The following is a 22,515-nucleotide window of genomic DNA, read 5'->3' as shown; positions in this document are numbered from 1 at the left end:
GGCAAGTATTTCGTATCGAACGAAGACTTATGTATTTTTTATAGACAATAGGCGATATCCAACATTTATTATCATACTGCAAATTCTTGGAAGTGTGTAACGGAAGGTAGAATATCTACTCCGTCACCTTCTCTATATCTGGCAACGATTCAAAATTAGTGTCAAGACCAGTTTACTTAATTAAGAATTCGTCGTTTAAATCTAATTCCTTTTGCGTACCATTTAAATACCCATTATCATCCCTTTAAAATACAAATATGTAATATAGCTCCCGTAGTCTGGGTGTATTATTTTTTTTCTATTATTAATAGCGCAAAACTACGTGTACTTCGTCATTAATTAATTACTTAATTGAAAAAGAAAATTCGGCAATATAATGCAAGAATAATTTTATATGTAACATTCGATGTCTGCTAAGGAATTGCGAGTAAAGGTATCATTTTTCTAAGGATCGCAGCCAGATCTTATGAAAGAGAAGCTATTTTTTCATGTAAAATAAAATTGCCGTTCTACATTTATTTAATCTACCATTTTTCCAGATAATGGGCGAGCATTTTTCGTGAGAAAACAGCGGAGTGGCATCATTAAATTGGAAAAACAAAAAATACAGGAATAACTTATAAATCTGATAAAATTAACCGAATACGGAGTAAAATTCATTTAATTTATTAGAGTTTCTTCTATAAATATTTTTTTTCGAGTCTTTTTTACGAGCAACAGTTGCAACGTGCGTAAATAAAATATTTAGAATGGTTTGCCTTTACGGTTTCGGCTCTTCTACAGGGTAATTTTTATCGTAAAACCATCCTTTATTCAGCGGAGTGAAGGCAAATTATGCTAAACATCTGAATCTATACGCAAAAAAATATAGCATGCGGATATATCGCCATAGTGCTGCGAACTACGGGAAGAGCGCCCGTAAAATGGGTTCACCCAATTGAAATTTACTTACAAAAACTTTAAAACGAGTAGAAATAAGTGGCAAAACAAATTATAGCTGGAATTCGTTTATAATTATAATTTTCTATTAATAAAATTCTATTTTTTCTGGAGTATCCTCATTCAATTCCCAATTCCCTTTGGCTCTGGCTCCCAATCGGAGAGCCCCTTTTGTCGATCTCTCCTCCCAATTTTATATAATCGGAACGAAATAGCGCAGAAAAATCCCAGTTTTTTTTCAATTTTTAATTTAAAAAAAAAAAAACTGTTCAAATCGGCCGGAGAGAAACGTTTTCGCAACTTTTACCTTTGACCTAGATTAAAAATAGAAACGGAGCCGAGAAGGAGAACGAGTAAACCCGGTTCTCATTGGACGCCGCTCGACCGGCAGACGTCGCTTCGATCTAGTTCCTTTTGTACTCGCGTCACAAGTATCGATGGCATCGCTCTTTAAAGCCGTGCGGATTAATTCGGGATTTTTCGGACGTTCCAAACACAAAAGTGAGTCCTTTTTACCGTTTTTAATAAAGAATTTGGGTATTTTTTCGTTACGGAACGAACTTTCCCGCGTTAATTCGTGCCCTTTAATCGCGTGATTGACGGGCGCGCGTGCTTTCTCGCGTTGTTTACTATCGCCCTTGTTTTAATAGCGCGAATACAATACGTAGACTGGCAATTAATGCCTCCTCCGGGCTATGTTTAAGCCGTAATTTTCCTCTGTTCTAATTAATAAAGAAAGTCGTGCCATTGACCCGTTCGATCTGATAGCCATTGCCTTAACTTCGTTTCTCTTATTCTCTTTTATACGCAATATATTATCTGATGTAATCGCGTAAAGTGTTTTATTCCTATTTTTTACCTAGAAATTTGTACCTAAGCTACTACTTGGCTCGTTGAGACAGAGATTCATAAAGCTGATTATTCTCTGAATAGTATCCGGCCGATTGGGAAGGGTGATGTAGAGTGAGAAAGGTGTCCCGGTGTCTTATTCTTGTCTGCCCGAGCTCCAATTGTTTGACATTGGGTACTGTGTTTCTGTCGGTTCCGTACGCCTTAGACTCTTTTTGTATTACTCTTCCCGTTCTGTGGGCACCTGGGGCCTTTGCCGTCGAACCCCGACGTGTCTGGGACGGATCTCCGAAAAATTCCTGGCACCGAGACTCGGCCCACGGAGTGTTGGGCAGATGTCTCAATTGCCGAACGAGATCTTTTGGGACCGACGCGGACGAGAGACGTTGCTCTGGCTCGTTCCGTCGGGATTTCGGGCGGATTCTCCAATTGTGGGACGAAGCCTTGGTGCCCGACCGTCTGGCCGACTCGAACATAGACGTTTGTTGTATATATATATATACGCAACAAATGTGCACATTTGTATTTATATACGAATTGAACTTGCGTGGGAAGATTTAATTACATTTTCACTTTGTTTTCGTTCCAAAAATTAAATGGCCTCTAATTTTTGAAGGATTTTCGGTCTGTTTGGCGACATCCGTGAATTTAAGGGGAATCTTCCAGAAACTTTTACAGATTTATTTTATATCTTGTGGGATATTTGATGTTTTTTGATATGTTGTAAATGTGTATGGGTTAACCGTATTCCTATAGACTGGATTTAATCAGTTCTGGATTGTGATAGTTATAAAAAATAGTTTGCAAACCAACTTTTAAATGAAAGTTTGAAAAATAAATGGCCAATTTAATCTAGAACTTATAAAGTATTCTATTACAATATCATGATAAATTAACGTATTGATGGACTTTTACAATCCTACAACCTAGTCTGTGTCATACTTCTGCTCCTTGTGCCAGATCTTGTTTGTGAAAGTTGTGCTTTTTGGATTCTTCACTCTTTTCTGAACTATAGCATAAAATAAGAACAAATTCATTTACAGAATAACATAAATATAAGGTAATTCAAAAAGAAATTTTCATTTGAGACAATTTTTATTTCAAATAATATGATTTTGATAGAATGGGAACAGTTTGTAACTTAAAATTTTTATTAAGAAATGAACTAAATAAAAGTTTTAAGAGGAAAAGGAATGCAGAATAAAAGCACATTCCATTACATTTAAATATCTATTTTATATATTATGAGTGCTTTTTGATTTGGATTTCTTTTATAAAATAAAGTCAAAAAAGATTTCTTGCAGGCACAAATACTTTTCTGCAGTCTGATCTAGTGCAAAATTATGTAATCATAACACAATAATATTTGCTTTCCCTTCTATCTGGCAAATATAATTAATTTTCATACACTTTCAACTGGAGATTTGTTTGAAAATAACCTTTTAAACTCCAGTATAATTATTAAAATTACATTTTCAACATAATAATTAATTCTAGTACTATATTTATCATAAACAATGATCAGTAAACATGAAAAGTGTTTGCTTTAATGAAATTTAAAAAGCAAAATAAAAATAAAACTTTGTAGACTTGTCATATTATCAGAAACACCTAAAGATGCTCCTTTGAACATTCCTGATGATGTATAGTATGAGACTTGTGAACTTGTGTTCTTACGTTCTTTCTTGGTTTTTAAAATTCATTAAAGGAAATATTTTATTTTTATGTTTGTAGTCTGTTTTGAATTTACTAGGTGCACATAATAATGAAAAAAACCCAAAAAAATATCGGTGAGTGTACAGTAGTCAATATTGAAATAAAATGAAATTTTTATGAGAAACTTTTGTATAATATTATCAATTTTATTACCAATTAATTATAATTTTCAAAACATGTTATTGGCATACTCAAAAATCTCAATTTGAAACTAAAATAGACAATATCAAATAAATATATATCCACTCAACAAACATTCACAAGTAGCTATTCTTGTTTATAATAAATTTATATTTCAATACTTTTTTTGATAGATAATTGTTTATGCAATCATTGGATAGATGTTTACATACATTGCTAAATGTTCAACTTTGTTTTTGAGTAAATATTTTTAATTAAAACAGATTATTTTATACTTGTTATTGAATTAAAATGATTGCTTTCCTTATAAAATTTTTCTCTTTTATAGTTTTAAATTCATTCTAACAGGCTTATTTCACAATATATAATTAGATATTTTATTGCAAATTAAAAGAAATAATCTACAGTGTGAAGTATTTCTTCTTGAGACAACAATTAACTTGTTTAGAACACTAGAGACAATTATTTTATGCCTTGTTTATGCACAAGGTTGTATATTAGAGAAATTGTAGACTTTTCATTAATAGAATAAGTGCATTTTTACAATAAGTTCTTTGCTTTATTATCTTTATATAAACTAAAAATTATAAATATTTATATAAAATTATTTTAAAGTTAGTTCTAAACATATTCCAAACAACAAGAATATAGTAACTTGCATTTAAATTAATAAACTTAATATATATATCAATGAAAAACAAACTAATATGAAAAATCATAATTGTCCTGAATCACAAATTTGATTTTAATTCTGTTTTTCTAATTAATTATAAAGAATGCTCCATAAGTTGGAAAAGTATTCATTAGAAAAGATGTTGCATTAAGTGTTCCCCAGTATGGACGTAGACCCGAAAAATGCTAAAACTCATGTTTTTAACGTCAAATTTTTACTTAATTCTGTACTAAATTTTTCAAATAAAATTAAATAGATTATCCAACATTTTTTGTGATTCATAGGAACAGAATGAAATTAACAAATTTGAAAATTTTCTGATGAGTAATTATTACAATGTTATTTGTTTCAAGTTGTTTTTTTAACACTGCAAGTTATAAATATTTATTGTAACCCAGTAACATGAAAAACTAAACAATACTCTCATTTGATACATATTTGCACATACTAGATGTATGACAATTTGGGGATTTTCAAAGGACAATGCATACGTACTTAAATCATAGCGAGGTACACTTATTATGAAAAATTTTGAAGCTTTACTGGCTTTCATGTTAATACATTGTCCTTCACTAAAATCCAAAAATGAAAATTCTGACACAAGATTTGGCTAAGAAATGTGACGAACGTATCCATCTCGAGAAATTTCAGTTTAGACACTGTCATTTCTTTATACGGGGTTCTTTTTTGTTAAAAAATTAAATGTTTCATACTTCTGATCAATAAACAAGGAAGTTCTCTGGTGTGTTTAGATATACGATACCAATTATGATAACATCCTTGGCAAGAAAGACTGCTTTATATAACCTTACACTTTAGTGATAGTGCAAAGACTGGTCGGATAAATTTTCACATTTGTTAATGATCTTGTGAGGATTTTGAAATCTCTGCACAAGAAAGTTGTAATTTATTTAAAATCCTGATTTGATATTTAAAGAAATTAATTTTATTTTAATGTTAATAATAAAATTTTAAATTAGGCCTATCCTATTTTTTAAAAATTCTCATTATCATCCTGTTTATATTTTAATAACTTGAAATATTTTACAATTGTACATGTGTTTCAGTGATGCAATATTTATGTAAGCTAATAGCAATTTAAAAGCTTTTAGAAATGAATATTTATAATTTATCACATCACAGATTTGAATACTACTACAGGGTGTTGTTTGATTATATTTATGAAATTTCAATAAAAGTTTTAGTATTGTTTGGTGAAGGTTACATTGTAGTGGTGGTATTACGTGAATTGCTTCTCACTGGATTAGAATGATGACAATTCAAAATTTAAAATTTGGTGGTTTAATGGAAAAGTTGTATGAGTAACCAAAGTTATAATTTGAGTATATTGATGACAATGAAAAATAATTAATATGTATGGTTGCAAATTAGATATTATTGCTGGAAAGAAACTCTGAAGGGTTAATGACTTTACATCTTTGATTTATTTAAAATTAAATATCTATATTACATTATTATAGCAATATAATAATTTTCTCAAACATTAATCGTCAAGAATTACTCCAATCGTGTATGTGTTTGTTTACCGATCCTTACATCAAGAGGAGAACGAGAAGCAAATTATGGGATTAACTTAAATTGCGTAAAGTTTAAATTACAATAAGTCCAAGTAGTCAACTTAATTAAATATAATCGTTGTAATTATATAATTGTTTAAAAAAAAATAATTGTCACCACGTAATAGTTAAAACATTTCCTATGGTTTAGAATTGGGATATAAAACAATTGCCGTCGATATAAAATATAGATAAGAAACTATTGTAATCTCTTTTGTCTGCATCAGTTTATTAACAAGCAAATATTTCAAAAGAGTGCAATAATACAATGGATTTGAATACACAATGCAATTTAAATGTAAAATTGATATGGAAATGTCGATCCATTTTTTAGTAACTCGAAAATAAAAATAATGGCTTTGCTCTTAAGGAGTCGTTATGACATTCTCGTTAAGGTTATTTTTATTTTTTGAATTAGGATAAGTTGTTGCATAAACTTGAAATTATCCATGTGCTTTTCAAAGAATAGTAACACAAATAATAATTTTAAATATTGTAAAAATATATTTTATATCATTGTTTTACAAATTTATCTTTTTAACATTTTGTAAAATAACTTTAATATTAAACTCTCTTTCGTTTACTTAATAGGTTTAATATTTAATTATATTAATTATAATCAATCTCATACCTTGCTTATGTCTTCCAGCAATATTTTATAAAAACAAACATTTTAGAACATGCAAGTCTAGGTGCGAATTGATTATTGTTGGGCTAAGTTCCAGCTTTGAACGACACATTATTTTAATTATTAATTAATAAGATTTTATTTAAAAAATTAAAGATCTATAATTTGTTTAAATACCATTTAGTATACAGTATTTTTAAATTGAAGTTCTAATCAATGGCATTTTACTAGCTAATAAAAGAGTGTGTACAAGTTCAAAAGTATAAAGCTTTAAGACTTTTCTTAACAAATAACTTTTTTAAATTAAATTTTTTTTTTATTTTTAGATACTTTAATTTTGAGAAATAACTCTGATGATTTGTATTAAAACCCTAATTTGTAGATGTAAATGTAAATATAATTTAAATCATACATCATCTTTGTTAGATGACGTATGATTTTTAATCTCTCTCCCACTCTTTCATTTATTTAACCAATGACAATTTTTTACCATGTAATTTTTTCAGTGACGACAGTTTTGCTCCTAATTATAAGTTTATACAAATAAGTTAATACAAATTATGTAAAGTTTAATTTAGAATGTTCAACAGTAATGGAAAATATTTTTGACACTCTTTATAATATACAAAAATTCATGTTAAATAAAATATTAAAAACAGAATTAAACTTAACTGGACAAAATTGTTACACATTTTAATAATGTATTTAGGTGAATTTTTGCAAAATTAATTACATAACATTCTGGCAGTATAGCATCATTTACAATTATGTTTAACAGTTCAGAATGTGTAAATATCACTCAAAGCCTTGAATTTACTTATAAAGATGGAAATATTTCCCTCTAAAAATAATTAAATTGTTTCTATCTTCACACGTCAAGTATAATAATAATGAAATTTATAATTCAAGTATAACACATTCGTTTGTGTACATCAGAATATTGATATTTTTAAATAAAGTAAAATAAAAACTGGCATAAAAACTATTTTATTGGAGCAAAGTTAAACAATTGTATATTAAAAATATGTGAAAGAAACTAAATATATTTTTACGTTTCTGTCACATCTAATCATTATTTAGTTTCTTCTGTATGCTTTTAATGTGTAAAATACCTTCAGCCATTTTAACTTAAACAATTATCATTGTTTAATTTCATGAATGAAACCGTTTTTATTTTATTTTTTCAGAAATGATTCATTTTTGTTTATATTTAAAGTTAAAATATATATCACACTATCTGAATTTTTTCTATATTTTCTGAAATATTTGTTTTTTTGAATTTGTTCTTATGACAACAAGTTACTTACAGTATATCCAAAAAAAATCATGTTTTCTGCATCCAGAAACACAAAATTAAATCCATTTATTAGCTTTTTTCCAGCATTCTACTAACATATATATTTATCTATTCTATGTTTATTTCCCTCTATATCAATAACTTATTTATTGCATGAATTTTCAGTTTATAAAAGCAGTTTGCATTCTGCTAACCTAAGCTTCCGACTAGGAAAATATGATCAAATTTGTAGCCAAAAAAAGTACGAATTGACCTATTTCACTAATTGTGTGGTTAAATATATTGAGGACAGGAAATACTGGTAACATTATATGATGTGTTTATTAATTTGATATGTCAAGTTTCATTCATGTTTTTTTCTTACTATTGTTTATAAAATCTATGATAAATTAGATAATATTGATTATGTTTAACCAAATGTTTTCCTTGTCAGAGTTACCTGAAGAATGGGGAGATAGCATCAAGCAACCAGTTTTAGATGGAATTACTTTTTATGTGAAATATCTGGGCAGTACGCTGGTAGAAGAACCTAACGGGCAGCAGTCGACGGCGGATGCCATCAAAGCTATTATTTCCATGGTATGGTGCTTTAATCAGTAATTTTATATATATTCTGTTGCAACATTTATTTAAAATGACTCAGTGATATTTAAAATATGTCAAAAATTCTAACAAGAAAATTTATTGCACATTTAATTAAAATACATTTATTTATAATTATTATTTTAAACTTTGATTCAAAGAGATCAGTTTCAAAGTTTAAAGAAAATTTGTTTTATTTCTGTAAATTTTACTTCAAAAGATATATTAATTGCCAAATACCCTTTTCAATATTGAATTATTTTTGTACAGAATAATTAATAAGATTTTATTTAAAAAATTAAAGATCTATAATTTGTTTAAATACCATTTAGTATACAGTATTTTTAAATTGAAGTTCTAATCAATGGCATTTTACTAGCTAATAAAAGAGTGTGTACAAGTTCAAAAGTATAAAGCTTTAAGACTTTTGTTAACAAATAACTTTTCAAATTAAATTTTTTTTTTACTTTTATTTTTACTCTACACAAGGAAAGATTTTTTATAAATAACTGTTAAATAGGGTCATACATCCTGGTAATAGGTAGGAACTAAAGAGTACATCCATATTAGCACTAGTGATATGCTGGGTATCTGTATCCGTATCCGTTTCCACGGATATCCGAGGGAAAAAAAGATCCGTATCTGTTACTTTTTAGCGGATCTTTAACGGATCTTTTATCTTAATGAATTTCATTACTTATATGAAATTTTAAAGATAGGTAGAAATAAAATACTAACAACTTCAATTCAAATCACTTTTTATTTCTTAAAATCACGTATTTGGCACATTCATATTGAAAAAATTTTATCATGCAAAATTCATTTACTATTGTAAATTATTTCCATATTACACTATTAAACTTTTTTGTCAACATTGTTTTTATTTTAATTTAACTCAACACTCTCCAAAGATACAAATATAATCTATGTTATCCCGTGTCACACTAAACTATAAGCAAAAACACATGCAGTGCAAGTCAAAACACGTCGCGTTACTAACGCAAAATGTCAACTATCGGTCCAAGGTCACAAGCACCGGCGCCGACTGAGTACGAAAGTTGAGATCCATATCTGTATCCGTATCCGCGGATCTAGACATTAATGATCTGTATCTGTATCCATATCCGTTGATATACATTTTTAACGATTTGGCACATAACTAATTAGCACATATATACAGTACACATAAAGATCAACATTAATTGTAAGTCAGTATTAATCTACAGAATTCAGCAAATACAAGATATTAGAAGTAAAAAATTATGATTTATAAAACTTATAATTGATGAAAATAATCTTCTACTACAGAATACATTAACATAAATATAGGAAATATAAACAGTTTCAAAAATATGATGGATTTAACAATACCTATTCAAATTATGTGTGTAGAAATCTAAAATTATAATTATAATTGATTATTATAATAATTACAATTAAATAGGGAAAAATGGATTAAGAAATCTAATTGGAAAGAATTAGGGGGAAAAAATGGGCCAGTTATAGATTTATTGATCCATGCAGTGTTTTAGTTTCTGTTCAGTAAGAAGTTAAAAGAAAGTAATGATCATTAAGAATTAAATATGATGTTTAACATGCATATAATTTGAAGTGATTTTGTTAAAATTTTTTTGTCAATGGATACATGCAAGTATGCATCAGTTTCGGCTACATTCAATGTACCGGTGACGGTTTAATAAGCCTTTACTGGAATGTACATTGATGAATATTGGAACATATTTTAGCACATTGTGGTTCACCAATGCAGTGTTTTATGCATACTGGAATGTACCCAATGTGGTCATATAAAATGCAAATTTTTTCGAAGAAAAATTTTACCAAAATCATTTGTAAATACAGTATAACATTTATATCAAACACATTTTTAAAAACATTCAATAAATATGAAAGTTATTAATTTTTCATGTAAAATGTTGTATATAAGCAAATGTAAGCATAATACATGTTTTTACATAGAATAGATATAAAACATTTGCATATTTCCAATGATTAATTTTGTTTTGGTGCATTATCTCTTGATACATATTAGTTACTTGAAGAAGCATTAACATTTATGCATATATTGTGCAGTAAGTGGTAAATTGCTTGGTAAAAAGATTCACCAAACAGCAATTAACATCTGCATACCTGTTAATCACAACATCAAAACAATATTTTTAGGAAATAACATCAATTTATTTATTAAATAATATAATATGTAAAAACAAATACATTGATACAATCAAATGTAATTATTAGAAAGTTCTTCAAAATGAATAATTTTAATCAAAATATCAGATAAATTATTAAAGACTAAAAGTAATAACAGAGTAAATTTCATAAGTCTTCAAATGTAAAACTTCTTGTGCCACATGTGTGTGAAAAAGCATCCCAAAATAATTTCTATAATTACAAGCCAATAACTGTGCCAAATGATGCTCGGCAGATGGGATTCTGTCGAATCTTTTAATTTAAGAAATATCGATCACACAGTTATACTTAATAATGATTGCAATAAAATATTTAGAAAGGAAATATTTTTATTATATTTTTGTTGAAAGTTCAAACATCAAAAATATTATCTCTATCTCGGCTTCCAAGAATTATGAAATAGTTAATAAAAACAATTCCTAAACTCAGATTTTCCTTAAAATATGAAATGCAAGTAGAATTCTAGTGGTATTTTGTATTTTATTCATGTTGAAATTAACATTCTTTTCTTATTTTCCACCTTGTTCTGTCTTTTTGAGTGAAAGCTAAGTTTAAAATTAGATTTTGTTTTGGAGTTTATCATGGTAACTTGATACTTTCATTGATTTTTTCCTTGACATTAAGGTTACACTAACTATACAATTTTATCAAGAAAAAAATTGATTACTCTATTTATTATTCCATTATAGTATGAGATCCAAATATGCAAAAAACAAGATTTAAAGCTTTGAATTAAAAATTTTATATGGAAAAAAATAATAATAAATGTAGTTAATAGTGAAGTGTGATGAGATAATGATCACTTAATATTAGAAATGCCATTTAATCAAGAAATATTGGCAAGAATTGAAGACTCCACATACAAAATTCTGAAGTTTTTTCCTTCAAATGGATGAGTAAAATGCTTGGGCGGCTTTGACTGGTTCAATATTAGGAAATGTTTTATTTTACGGATTTTATGATTTGAAAATTTCTATTTTAATAAGAAAAATTATTATTTTTGAAAGAAAATAATTTATAGATTATAAATTGAAATTTAAATAAATTTGGCTGTTTTTACTTAATATTTCTGTAATTTTTATTAATGATTTAATTATAGTTTGCACTAAACAAGAGATAAGCATTTGTTTAAATCTGTGGACCCTACACGTGTCGTTTATTTTTTCGTGTATCCTACTTACGTCAGAGAATAAATTTGCGTAAGTTGGTTTTGTATAAATAAAATATTCAAAGTTTTGCATTAAATTGGATTAAAAATATTACCAGGAATGTCAGAGGATTTCAAAATAACTACCAAGAAAGCTGCCCAATTATCTAAATCGCCATTTTCGATTAGCAAATTATGAATTATAACCAGATACAGCAATAAATTTATATACGTTCAATTTCGATTTTTAACATAAAAGGTGACCCAAAAGTTGGTTGACCAAAAGTACGTCTCGCCCGTTCTGACATACTCTTCAATACCAATGGTCAACAATGTTTAGAACAATTGTTTTTATTTTCTTTTAAAAAGTGCCGAAAACATTTCATTTCATTTTTATTATTTGACAACGATTCAGTCTTTACATTGGTTAACAGACTATTGGACCACCCTGTTTTTCTAATTCAAATCGATAAACACGAAACAGGAATGTTTGAAAGAGTCACAAAATGAGAGCAATTATATATAGATATGCTAATATACGTCGATATAACGCCACCCTGGTAAAGCGCCAGTGAATACCCTTTGGATATTCACTGGCGTGAATCACTGAATGTATGATTTTGCATAGTAAACGGCATTGTTATCGTGTCAGGTGACTTCCGGAATGAAGCTTTCGTATGGATTTTACGTCTGTGTATAATTCTTATTGTTTGTTACTTCAGTTTAACGTTGCACTCGATTTAGTGCCAATTTCTTAGGCGAAGAAACCGCGACGCTAAATGAAAGTTTGACGTGTGTACAGTACATATATACAAGCGTGTTAATTATTATGATTATTTGATTGTTTGGCTGCTTAATTACTAAATTTGATTGATAATTCATTTGTGTTCTTTACTAATTTCTGTTTATATAATTGCTTCTTATTAAATATATCGACTTAAAATGATTGCAACACGCTAGACGTTCGCATAGTTACTCTCACTTTTTTTAAACTGGCTTTTCTTTTATTGGTTTCAAGGTCGTTTCTTCTCGTCTCAATTGTTCCATTCATCCAATAGCTAGAAGGGTTATTTTCCTCTCGTGCCGCTCTCTCATCTTTCGTATAATTTACACAAATTTCTTGCCTTTGTTTTCGTTGATTAGTTCTGGTTCGTTAACTCCCTATTTCTCTCTTTGTAATAACTTTCTCTTTGTTTCAAACCTCGGCGGAGGAGGATTGAATTGAAGAAAGAAGAGGAAACGAGTAACTTAAACGTTAAATTGCTCTCCGGAAATACGAATTTAATAATAAATAACGAAAATTAATTCGGGAAAGTTTACTTGAAAAGCTTTAGAGATCTTCGTGATTACAAGATTCGGTTCTTCGAGACCATTCGAGAACGTCTTGAAAACTTGAAGATTTCAAGAAACTGGCCATATTCTCGACCAAGAATCTGGAGTTGAAGTTAACCAATTACCATTCGTTTTACTTTTAATACGCGAATTCTTATTGGTTAACCTCCAGTTTATGATCCTTTCAGACCTAAAGGCTCGAGTTTCGTGTAAATCCAAGCCTTTTTAATTAAACTACCGAAAATATTCTTTCAAAACAATGCGTTAGATCATCATTTTATAGAATGATAGAAATTTTATTTTTAAAAATCGGTAAATTTAACTGTGGTTACGTATATAAATAGGATCGTTCTCTGTAAACAGTTTATATAAAGAATGACATAAACAAATGCCGATCGCACTGGAGATATATTTCGAAAATAGGTTACTATGGACAGAACGAGATATTTCAAGCGATATTTATAAATAAATGACGTCTACGTCGCGAAATATCTGTTATATCTATCGTCACCCGCTCTTAGGACAGTAGAATTTTCTATAAGATAGAAGTATGTCGGCAGACTGCTTAATGCGGTGATGTAGGGGCACGCCTTTCGGGAAATTAACGCGTAGGACGTTAATTGGAAAATATCGAGTTACGTTTAGTAAAGCGACGCGTTACGTCAAGCGGCGCGGCCGCCCTTTATAGTTGTTTATACAAGGTTAAATGCACCCTGGCGACGGCATTGTCGCGAGTCAGTACTATTCCAATTGCATAGATTCGAGTCCATATACTAAAATACACACATTTCCACGGAAAAAATTAAATTAACAGAGTGTTAAGTAAAAACAATTACGAAAATTTTAGTTACAATTCCTGCCATTAGGTAGCGCTCGTAGGAAACGTGAAGACCTATATATAACAAATGGCGACAAACAACGGGACGCCATCTTCTGGTAATTCTTAAACACGGCGTTCGCAGTGGAAAAAAAAAATGTTGCCACAATAATTTTGTGCGTAAACTTATGGCGGGGGCATCGATGCTTTCCTGTGAAATTTATGCAGCGGCGATTCTTGTCTATATTGGAGTATGTTCGACGCCATTTTCTAACTTCTGAATATGTTTTAAATTTGTAATAATATACGAGTATGGGTGTAATTGACTGGAAAAAACTAGGAGCCACGGAAAAGACTGCCATTACTTTAATATCTATAACTTTAATGAGAAGAGCTTGGGAAATTACCTTACTCGTTTTATTATGATGTTGGGTAAGGACCTGGATCTCTGAGCAGCGCCACCGCCGGCAGAAATTGTAACTAAAATTTGCTCAAAGTGTTTGTTTCCAAAAATTCTTGCTCCTTTTGAAGTACTTCTGTGAAAACTATGGACGTTTTTCACTAATACGTGAACTTTTAAATCTGTTTCTGACTGTTGGATCGTCCCACATTTGGGACGCAGACAAAAAACATTGTGCCAGTCCATGTCTTACTTCTGCTAAATATTAGCTTAAATGTGAGTGTGTAATTAATTGGTAGTGTGTGTTGGTGGCACAGTTGCTGCGCACCCCGATCTTTTCGTGGATTCAAATCCTGTCTTGAGTTTTATGTCCACTAAAATAAAATGTCAAAAATGTCATTTTACTGTAGTGAAGTAAGTTTTTTCTGGAATTTTGTGGTTTCTGTGTTGTTGTATTGTATTATATCCAGTTTAGAACTGGTTAATTACATTTGATGACTGCACCATTTAAATTAATAAATTGTAGTGAATCCCGAGATCTGTACAAAATTTAGTTAAAATACCCAAAGGGGAAGGGGCCGGATGCTGTCAAAAAATGGCTTCTCTGCGGGACCTTAAGCGGTAAAGGCCATGTAGTGTCCTCTTGCAGTTTCACTTCTCACTTTTTGTGGCAGTGTACACTGTAAATTTATGGTAATTTTGAAAATTTAGAATAATATAATTATTGATTTAGAACCAATCAGAATTCATTTATCAAGCTTGCAGAGTTCAGTTCTCATCCTAAATGGATTTTTCTGGATATTTTTAATTTATCTAATTACAAAATTGTTATTAAAACATAGCCTGTCCCATCTTAATGACAAATTATCCTAATTACAATTTAATCTAACCAATGTTTGTATAAGAATCTAGTTAGTGTAGTTTTTAACTTCTAATACAAATTAGATTATTTAAAATATATATAATAATATATCTTGGTGCATTCTCAATGAGCAATGTGCTGAGGTGGCCAAGCTATTGGCCTCTCTAGGGCATCTGGTTTGAGCCAGTGTAGTACAGAAATTTTCGTGGACGAATCGAACTGGATTGTTAGACTCTATCCTTTTCCACTCGATCGTTCTTGTTGCGGATCCAATCAAAACTGCGATGGCTCCAAAAAAGCCCTCGTCATGATGCGAGACAGAGTTAAAAGAAAAACCAAAGTAAATTCTCATTAATCCAATCATTGTTAAAGATGGTTAGATTAGTGAAAGGTTTCAATATTCTTTTATTTCATTAATTCCTTTAATATATTTCAGGCAAAAGCTAGCAGTAAAAAGCTTCAGAGAGTTGCGATGACGGTTAATCCAAAAGGAATATTAATATCTGATCTAAATTCTGGAGAAACGCAATCAAATTTTTCTATTTATAGGTAAAGTATAATATATAAACAATCTAAAAGGAATTTAAATGATCGTACGTAACCTTTGCTGGATTCTGTATTTTCAGGATATCTTTCTGCTCGGCGGATGCGAATTACGACAGAGTGGTCGCATTCATTGCCACGAACAAAAATGAGACGTACGAGTGCCATGCATTTCTCTGTTCCAAACGAAAGGTGGCACAGGCGGCAGCCCTCACCATATCCCAAGCTTTTAACATCGCATTTGACATCTGGGAACATGCACAGGGGGAAAAGCTTAACCAAACTAGTAATCAGGTAAATAATTCTGTTTTAGAATGAGTGAATTGAATGGATCTTTGGTCACTACAATAATTAAATGAATGGGAATATTGTAATAATCAAACATATATTTGCTTCTTTAGAACATATAGGACAAAGAGTAGTTTAAGAATATTAAATTTTAATTAAATATTTGTTGGTGGACTGAATGTTTTTTATTCTTTTCATTGCTATCTTTTACAGTTATAGTTTGATTGCATATTTATTGTTTTCATAGAATAATTACATTAATTTGCATTATAAATTTTATCGTTTAGGATAAAGAATCTGCAGAAAATAAAACAAAGGAATCGAGTTCCGAAAGTAATAATGGTCCCGAAAGAAATAATCAAATTACGTTAATAGATTTTAATAACGAATCAGAAACCGTAACAAACGAAACAATGAGGAAATTGGTAAGATAAATTACCTTTGATATTTTACAAAATCAAAATTAGATTAATTTAGTTTGTATAAAGACAAATTATTCAGCAAATTATTTTTATTCTGTAACCTGAAGGTGACTTTGTTAAACAAGTCAAAATATTCATTTCATGGAATAATTTGCTAGCTATTTGTGAGGTTGTATGGCATAGATTCCATTCTCCCTTTGCATGAGGACAGATCCTATTTTTGGTCCTACGTAAGATAATGACTTAGTTTAAGTTACAAAGATGTAGAGCATATTGAGATCAGTTTGAAACTTTTTGGTCAAGTTAAAATACTTAAAAGGGAAGCAGCTGGACACAAACAAGAGTAGCAAAATTAGCTTCTCTGCATGATCTCAGGTACTCAGGCCTTGCAGAGAAGCCTCACATGGAATATTTTATTGAAGCTATAACTCAAAAAATAGGAAAATCTTAACATTTTGGTATATTCTAAATATAGAATAGATAATGCTAATAAGATGACAATTATTAAATATTAATGAGTCATTTCTGTCACGGTATTTACATTTTTTTAAATTGTCAACTGATATAAAATGACATGTTTTCCATAAATTAACATAGGATAATATCAAACAAACTGTTTGTGAAAGTAGCCAAGGACGCAGATCTCAATCTACGCCACTTACGGGCACTAGTCGGTGAGACCAGTTCTCTAGGATGCAGATCACTAGATCTGATCTTAAATATTTCATAGGAGAGCGATAAACGCTAGTTGATCCGAACTGCGAAGTTCAGACGTTCCTGTCAGGTTCCCGACACCAGTTTGTCAATTTATCGATGTGCGGACAAACACGCGTATGCGATCTGATTCGGACACCCAATTAAGAGACATTTTTGTATAATAAACATAAGTATAATTTAATAAAACTAAACAAACGAATACAAATAATCGATAACCACAATTAAACGACAAGCTAGAGGTTAAAACCTCTTCTAGGTTTATGCGCGTTCGAGAGAGAGAGCTCACAAAATTATTCTAGACATACGACCTGTTTAGTTGTCGTCGTTCGTCTTCATCTGTATAGGTAAAGGACACCTTGTAGATGGGGTTCCTATTACTTTCATACGGGAGATCAATTCATGCACAAAATATAAAGATATCACTTCTTCTAAGTGTAGACTCGGGACTTCGTCTATCGGACTCCGTTATGGGCGTTGGCCATCAGGAGGATAACTGCGTGGAGTTTAGATGCTCGGATCTGTCGAAGAACTCCGCGAATTCTGACTAATCTCCCCTTTTATTTCAAAATTTCGTCCAATCATCGTCCAGTAACTCTTTCGTGAGAACGGACGAAAGGGGGATGAATGAGGGGTAACCATTTCCCATCTGAGCGAGATTTTTAACCAGATACGGAAAAACAGAGGATGTTCTCTTCATGAAAGGAAATAACATTTGTTATCTGGTTTTTCCCACGTCTAAAACAATATTTTTTTCACAAAAACGAAGTAATATTTCGTGTCTATATTTTAATATATTTAATAAAAATTCACAAATTAGACCCAGGGTCTTTCGGATCTCACATGTTTTACTATTTTATATTATGCAAAAATATTTCAATGTAATTGTGCAAATACTACAGAATGATTAAATGAAAACTTAACTTGTGAATGGTCTGCTCTACAATATTGGTGAGGAGTTTCAAATGTTGCCCTTACATTTGTGGTAAATAAATGTTCAAGAATTGTTTCTTGTAACACATAGCAAGTGTGGTCAGTTCATAATATTTATACTGTAGCATTATGTCTGTTCTTGTATTGTAAATAAAGTAAATTTTTTATTTAATCATTCAGTATACTGATATTGGATAATTGTATAAATTGTACAGGATAGGGATATAACATATTGTCTGTTAAATAAGCTTCTGAATTTTAAACCATAAACATTAAAATAACATTTATGAAACTAAGACAAATTTATATATATTTTTCTTTCACAGGGCTTCGACCATGACATGAATCTCAATGACAGTTTTTCTACGTAAGTATTTTCTGTTAAGTTTCTCTGAAAACTTAAAACTTTCTGTAAGCAATATAACAAAACTGTGGACTAATGAATTATAAATTAAACTGTTGAATTTTCATGCTACGTTTGCACTGATTTCTTAATTAGCCAAATTACAAAATTTAATCTAGAGATATGTAATAATGTAACTGTCTAGTTTTATATCATATTTTATAATTTGATTGATTAAAAAGTTAGTGTAAATGTATCTTGAAAATTTGGTTTGTTTTCAGTTTATGAAATAATGCAAATACAAAAAAATAGGCATTCTATTTAGCGTATATCTAAACAGTTTAATTCATATATAATAATATAAAGGACCATTTTTGATTAATCAGATTATTCAAGCAATTAATACAAAGCAGCAACTTACTTAAAATGTCTTAATTTGTTACAAATAATGTTTTCAAGATTTTTAAAATTTCGTCATTATTTCGGTAATATGGTAGTACCCTGGAACTCAAATTCAAATTGTTATTAAAGGGTGTTAGAGTTCCAAAGTAATTTTTCCATAAGGAATAATGTAAAGTGAATTAATCTGTTCTCAAACCTTATAAATGCCCATATTGATTGGGAATGAATTGCTTTTTTTTACCTCAGTCGTTGCTCTTTCAAATTTTCTCTGAGGTTTCGTAGCCTCAACATTCTTCAAACACACATGGGTGTTGTTATAAAAACACCAAAAAACAAGTTATGCAAAGATGCTTTAAGAACAAGAGCAGATGAACTGATGGCTGGTCTTGTTCAATATGTGTCCCAAATTTATATTGATGGATTTAGAAAAGTAATGATTTTTGTTGCTTGGAGCCTAAAATAAAAATTAACCTAATCTGGCAACATTGCCTCATCATGTGTACCCATACAGACATCATACAATGCACAATATGGCTGTTTGTGTTTGAGTTATAAGAAAAGTTTGACTTTTGGATAAAATTTCCTCGAAAAAAAGTGTTCAAATTCAAAGTTATTCAAGCCCTGGGGCATTATAATTTTGATGTACTATTTTATATATAACTTGATTTCAAACATTCATTATGTACTTTGCTCTTATTCAATTTTTTCACATAATTTTTCATCTAATCTTAAAATCTGTTTTTTTTAGACTATTCTTCAATAACCATTCAAGAAAACTTCAATACATAACGATTTTGATGTTAAAGACAAATTGATCACACATCATCATTACAACATACAGAATACCTTGGATAGAATTATTGTCATCTATATAGAGAATTACACAAATGTTTTCCTAAGAATTGCAATTTTGTCCATTTTAAATACACTACAACACTGTATTATTAACTTTTTAAGATTCTTTGACTACTTTAACATTACAACTTTTAAACTTTCATATAGTGCCACTTTTGCAAAGTGTTAACAAATATTTGCAAATGGATCGTTCTCACAAATATTAAATAGAGAATCCTTTTGGTACCTGTGAATTATTATTAAATATGATTTTTACATTGCAAGTGAAAGTTGTGTGATTTGGTGATGACAAACTTTTAAACTCAATTATGTGTAAACAGCATGAAACGTGTATAATGCTATTGGCACTAAACTGAAGTAACTTAAACAGTTTCAGGAGCAAATAAATTATAGCACTAAGTTGAGATTTGACGTTATTATTGATTTGAGATTATCGAAAGAAGTCATCTTAAAATTTACAATTTTTGATTAAAAAAAACATATTTAAACTGTTAGAAAGAACAATTTAAACTTTAAATTACTCTTTATTTTTTCAGTTGAATTGTTTAGTTAACACTTATTAATTTCACATCTGATCTAAAGATTTAAGAATTTCTAAATTTGGAATTAATGTACATTAACATTTTCTATTAGTAAACTAAAATTACTTAAGAAAGATTCTAATTTATTCATTTATTATGAGTTTATTAATTTGTAAAATATTCTACTATCAAACTCTGATTTTTTTTAGTGTTTCTAAGCATTTTATGATTATTATTTTTGCCAGTGCAGTTTCTTTTCTCTAAGTTTTGTCGACATCTTATAACATCGTGTAAAGTTTTTTTAGTTTCCGCCAAATAAGAGACTTCGTTTTTTGTCGTCTCGGTATGAAAGGAAATTTATTTGATATTAATCTAGTGTAACAAGATTAATCATTAAAAATATTGTACTATTTCATATTTAAGTATTATTATTGTTTTTTATTATGCATGGTAAGAAATTACAACTTTGACAACATTGCATATCTATGGTTTTAACATTGTAAATCCTACTCCAAATTTTGTACAAAATATTAAATTATAGTTTTATGGTATTCCAAACTTAACTTTAATTTGTATAGGAGTTATTTTCATGCCTTAATCAAAAGATAAATTATCATTTTCCATATGTAATGAGTCTGGATGAACTACACGAACTCTTACAAAGATATCACCAAATCAAAGCATAGTCTGCAGTCACGACAGTATTTGAAAGTGGGAGCTTTGCGAAGTTGTTTAGTTAATTATGGTGTTATATTGTTAACTATCGGAAATATCTTGTCAATAATTATGTTATTTGATGATCGATTTAAGGTATTTTGAATAATTATGTCAGTTTTGACACGGATTATAGTAAGGTTGTTATTTGGTCTCAAAAGCATTTTACATTTCATTTTACAATATTTTTGGCATTGCAATTCTCTTTGCTTGTTAATAGTTTAATCTTTAAAATCATTCTCTGGCATTCAAAACTAGAATGTCATTTTATAAGTTAAATATAGTGTTACAATAATAAGTTAATCAACAAATTCAATAAAATATTTATATTATAATAATTTAATTGAAATTAATATTCATATAGAATATTCTAATTATCTTAAATATGATCAAAATCACGTTAACACATTTATAGACCATCCTAGACGTAAAACATTCAAAATTACTTTTTAAATCGGTCCGCAAATGCATTAAGGTAACGGCTCGGCCATCCGAGTCACGTAATAAGTTAGCAGCAACAGTAATTAAAAAATTAATCTCGACATTTTTCAGACTGGCACAGTCGCGATCTCATCCCATGTTTAACACAAACTACAAGACGGAAGACCTGAAAAACTTGGAACAGTTCGTGCAGAATCAAGGAGAAAGCTGTGATATGGACCCGTTCATGGAAGAACAGACGGACGACCTGTTGAGTCTGTAACCGGCCGGGCCGACGTTTCGGTGAAGGAAATAATGTCTACCAACTTCGGTTACGTTAATTTGTAATTTCCACGAACACATAAATTCGAACCAAGTTTCGGAGGACATATCTATAAAAGGAAAGGTGCATAAACGTTTTATTCTTTTTTTGCCATATAATGAAAATAATTTTGTGAATTGTCTTACTTTAAAGTGGTATGTTGTTGTGTTTTTTTTCTTTCTTTATTGTCCAGAAAATGCACAATAATAAAAAAATTTCTCTCTTATCAAGTGAACATTTCACATAAATGTTATTTTTGAAGCAAATATATATAAATATATTTCCTTTTCTAAATGAAAGTTAGATTTTTAAACTTTGTCTGGAGTTCAGATAAAATAAATATCAGTATTATACAAAGAAACTTTCTTGTTAAATTATTATTATTATTTCAAACAAAAGAACATTGTCTAAATGAAATGTTTATTTGACCCTCTTCTAACAAATATCCTTTTAAAACTGATGAAATTTTATCATATTTTATTACAAATCCACGAAACTGCAAAACGTTTATGAACAATAAAAGTATAATTGACTTAAATATTTAGTAAATTTTTATTTTGGACTTATTTAGTTTATTGAAATTATACCAATAAAAATAATAATAATTATTATCATCTTTTTCGGTGTCAGTGTGGTCTCTAGCCCCATCCCTCCAAAAACAGGTATTCACTTTATTAAAATATCTATAACTACGTGACTTGTTTTTACCTTACCCATCTCTTTTCTACACGATCTTTTATTCCTCCCCTAACTCGGGATACATTTATGGACGATTCCTGTAATTGTTTACGTCACACTAAAAAAACTGTAGAATATACGTGGAAAAGTGTTTTGGCAAATTTCAAGGACTTACAGGAGGAGGAAAAC

The 22,515-nt window shown here is 29.5% G+C and overlaps 1 protein-coding gene across 3 annotated transcripts; it reads left to right on the top strand.

The window, feature by feature from the left end:
- Positions 1–1,307: 1,307 nt before the first annotated feature.
- LOC111636045 (low density lipoprotein receptor adapter protein 1-B-like) lies at positions 1,308–21,894 on the top strand. Of its 3 annotated transcripts, XM_023381200.1 has the most exons (7): positions 1,308–1,440; positions 8,254–8,399; positions 15,608–15,720; positions 15,798–16,008; positions 16,290–16,427; positions 18,398–18,438; positions 21,459–21,892. In XM_023381200.1, exons 1-7 carry the CDS (start codon positions 1,377–1,379, stop codon positions 21,607–21,609), a joined length of 864 nt encoding a protein of 287 aa, XP_023236968.1. In that variant the 5' UTR covers positions 1,308–1,376; the 3' UTR covers positions 21,610–21,892. The 3 variants fall into 3 exon arrangements, with proteins under 3 accessions (XP_023236968.1, XP_023236969.1, XP_023236970.1); XM_023381201.1 differs by lacking the exons at positions 1,308–1,440; positions 8,254–8,399 and adding an exon at positions 13,985–14,160 and having other exon boundaries at positions 21,459–21,894; XM_023381202.1 differs by lacking the exons at positions 1,308–1,440; positions 8,254–8,399 and adding an exon at positions 14,281–14,723 and having other exon boundaries at positions 21,459–21,893.
- The last annotated feature ends 621 nt before the right edge of the window (positions 21,895–22,515 follow it).

Source organism: Centruroides sculpturatus, unplaced genomic scaffold, assembly GCF_000671375.1.
Source record: "Centruroides sculpturatus isolate CEXI.00-Female unplaced genomic scaffold, Cexi_2.0 scaffold1009, whole genome shotgun sequence".
Lineage (NCBI taxonomy): Eukaryota > Metazoa > Arthropoda > Arachnida > Scorpiones > Buthidae > Centruroides > Centruroides sculpturatus.
Note: the sequence above shows the minus strand (reverse complement) of the source record. Positions and strands in the feature narration are given on the sequence as shown.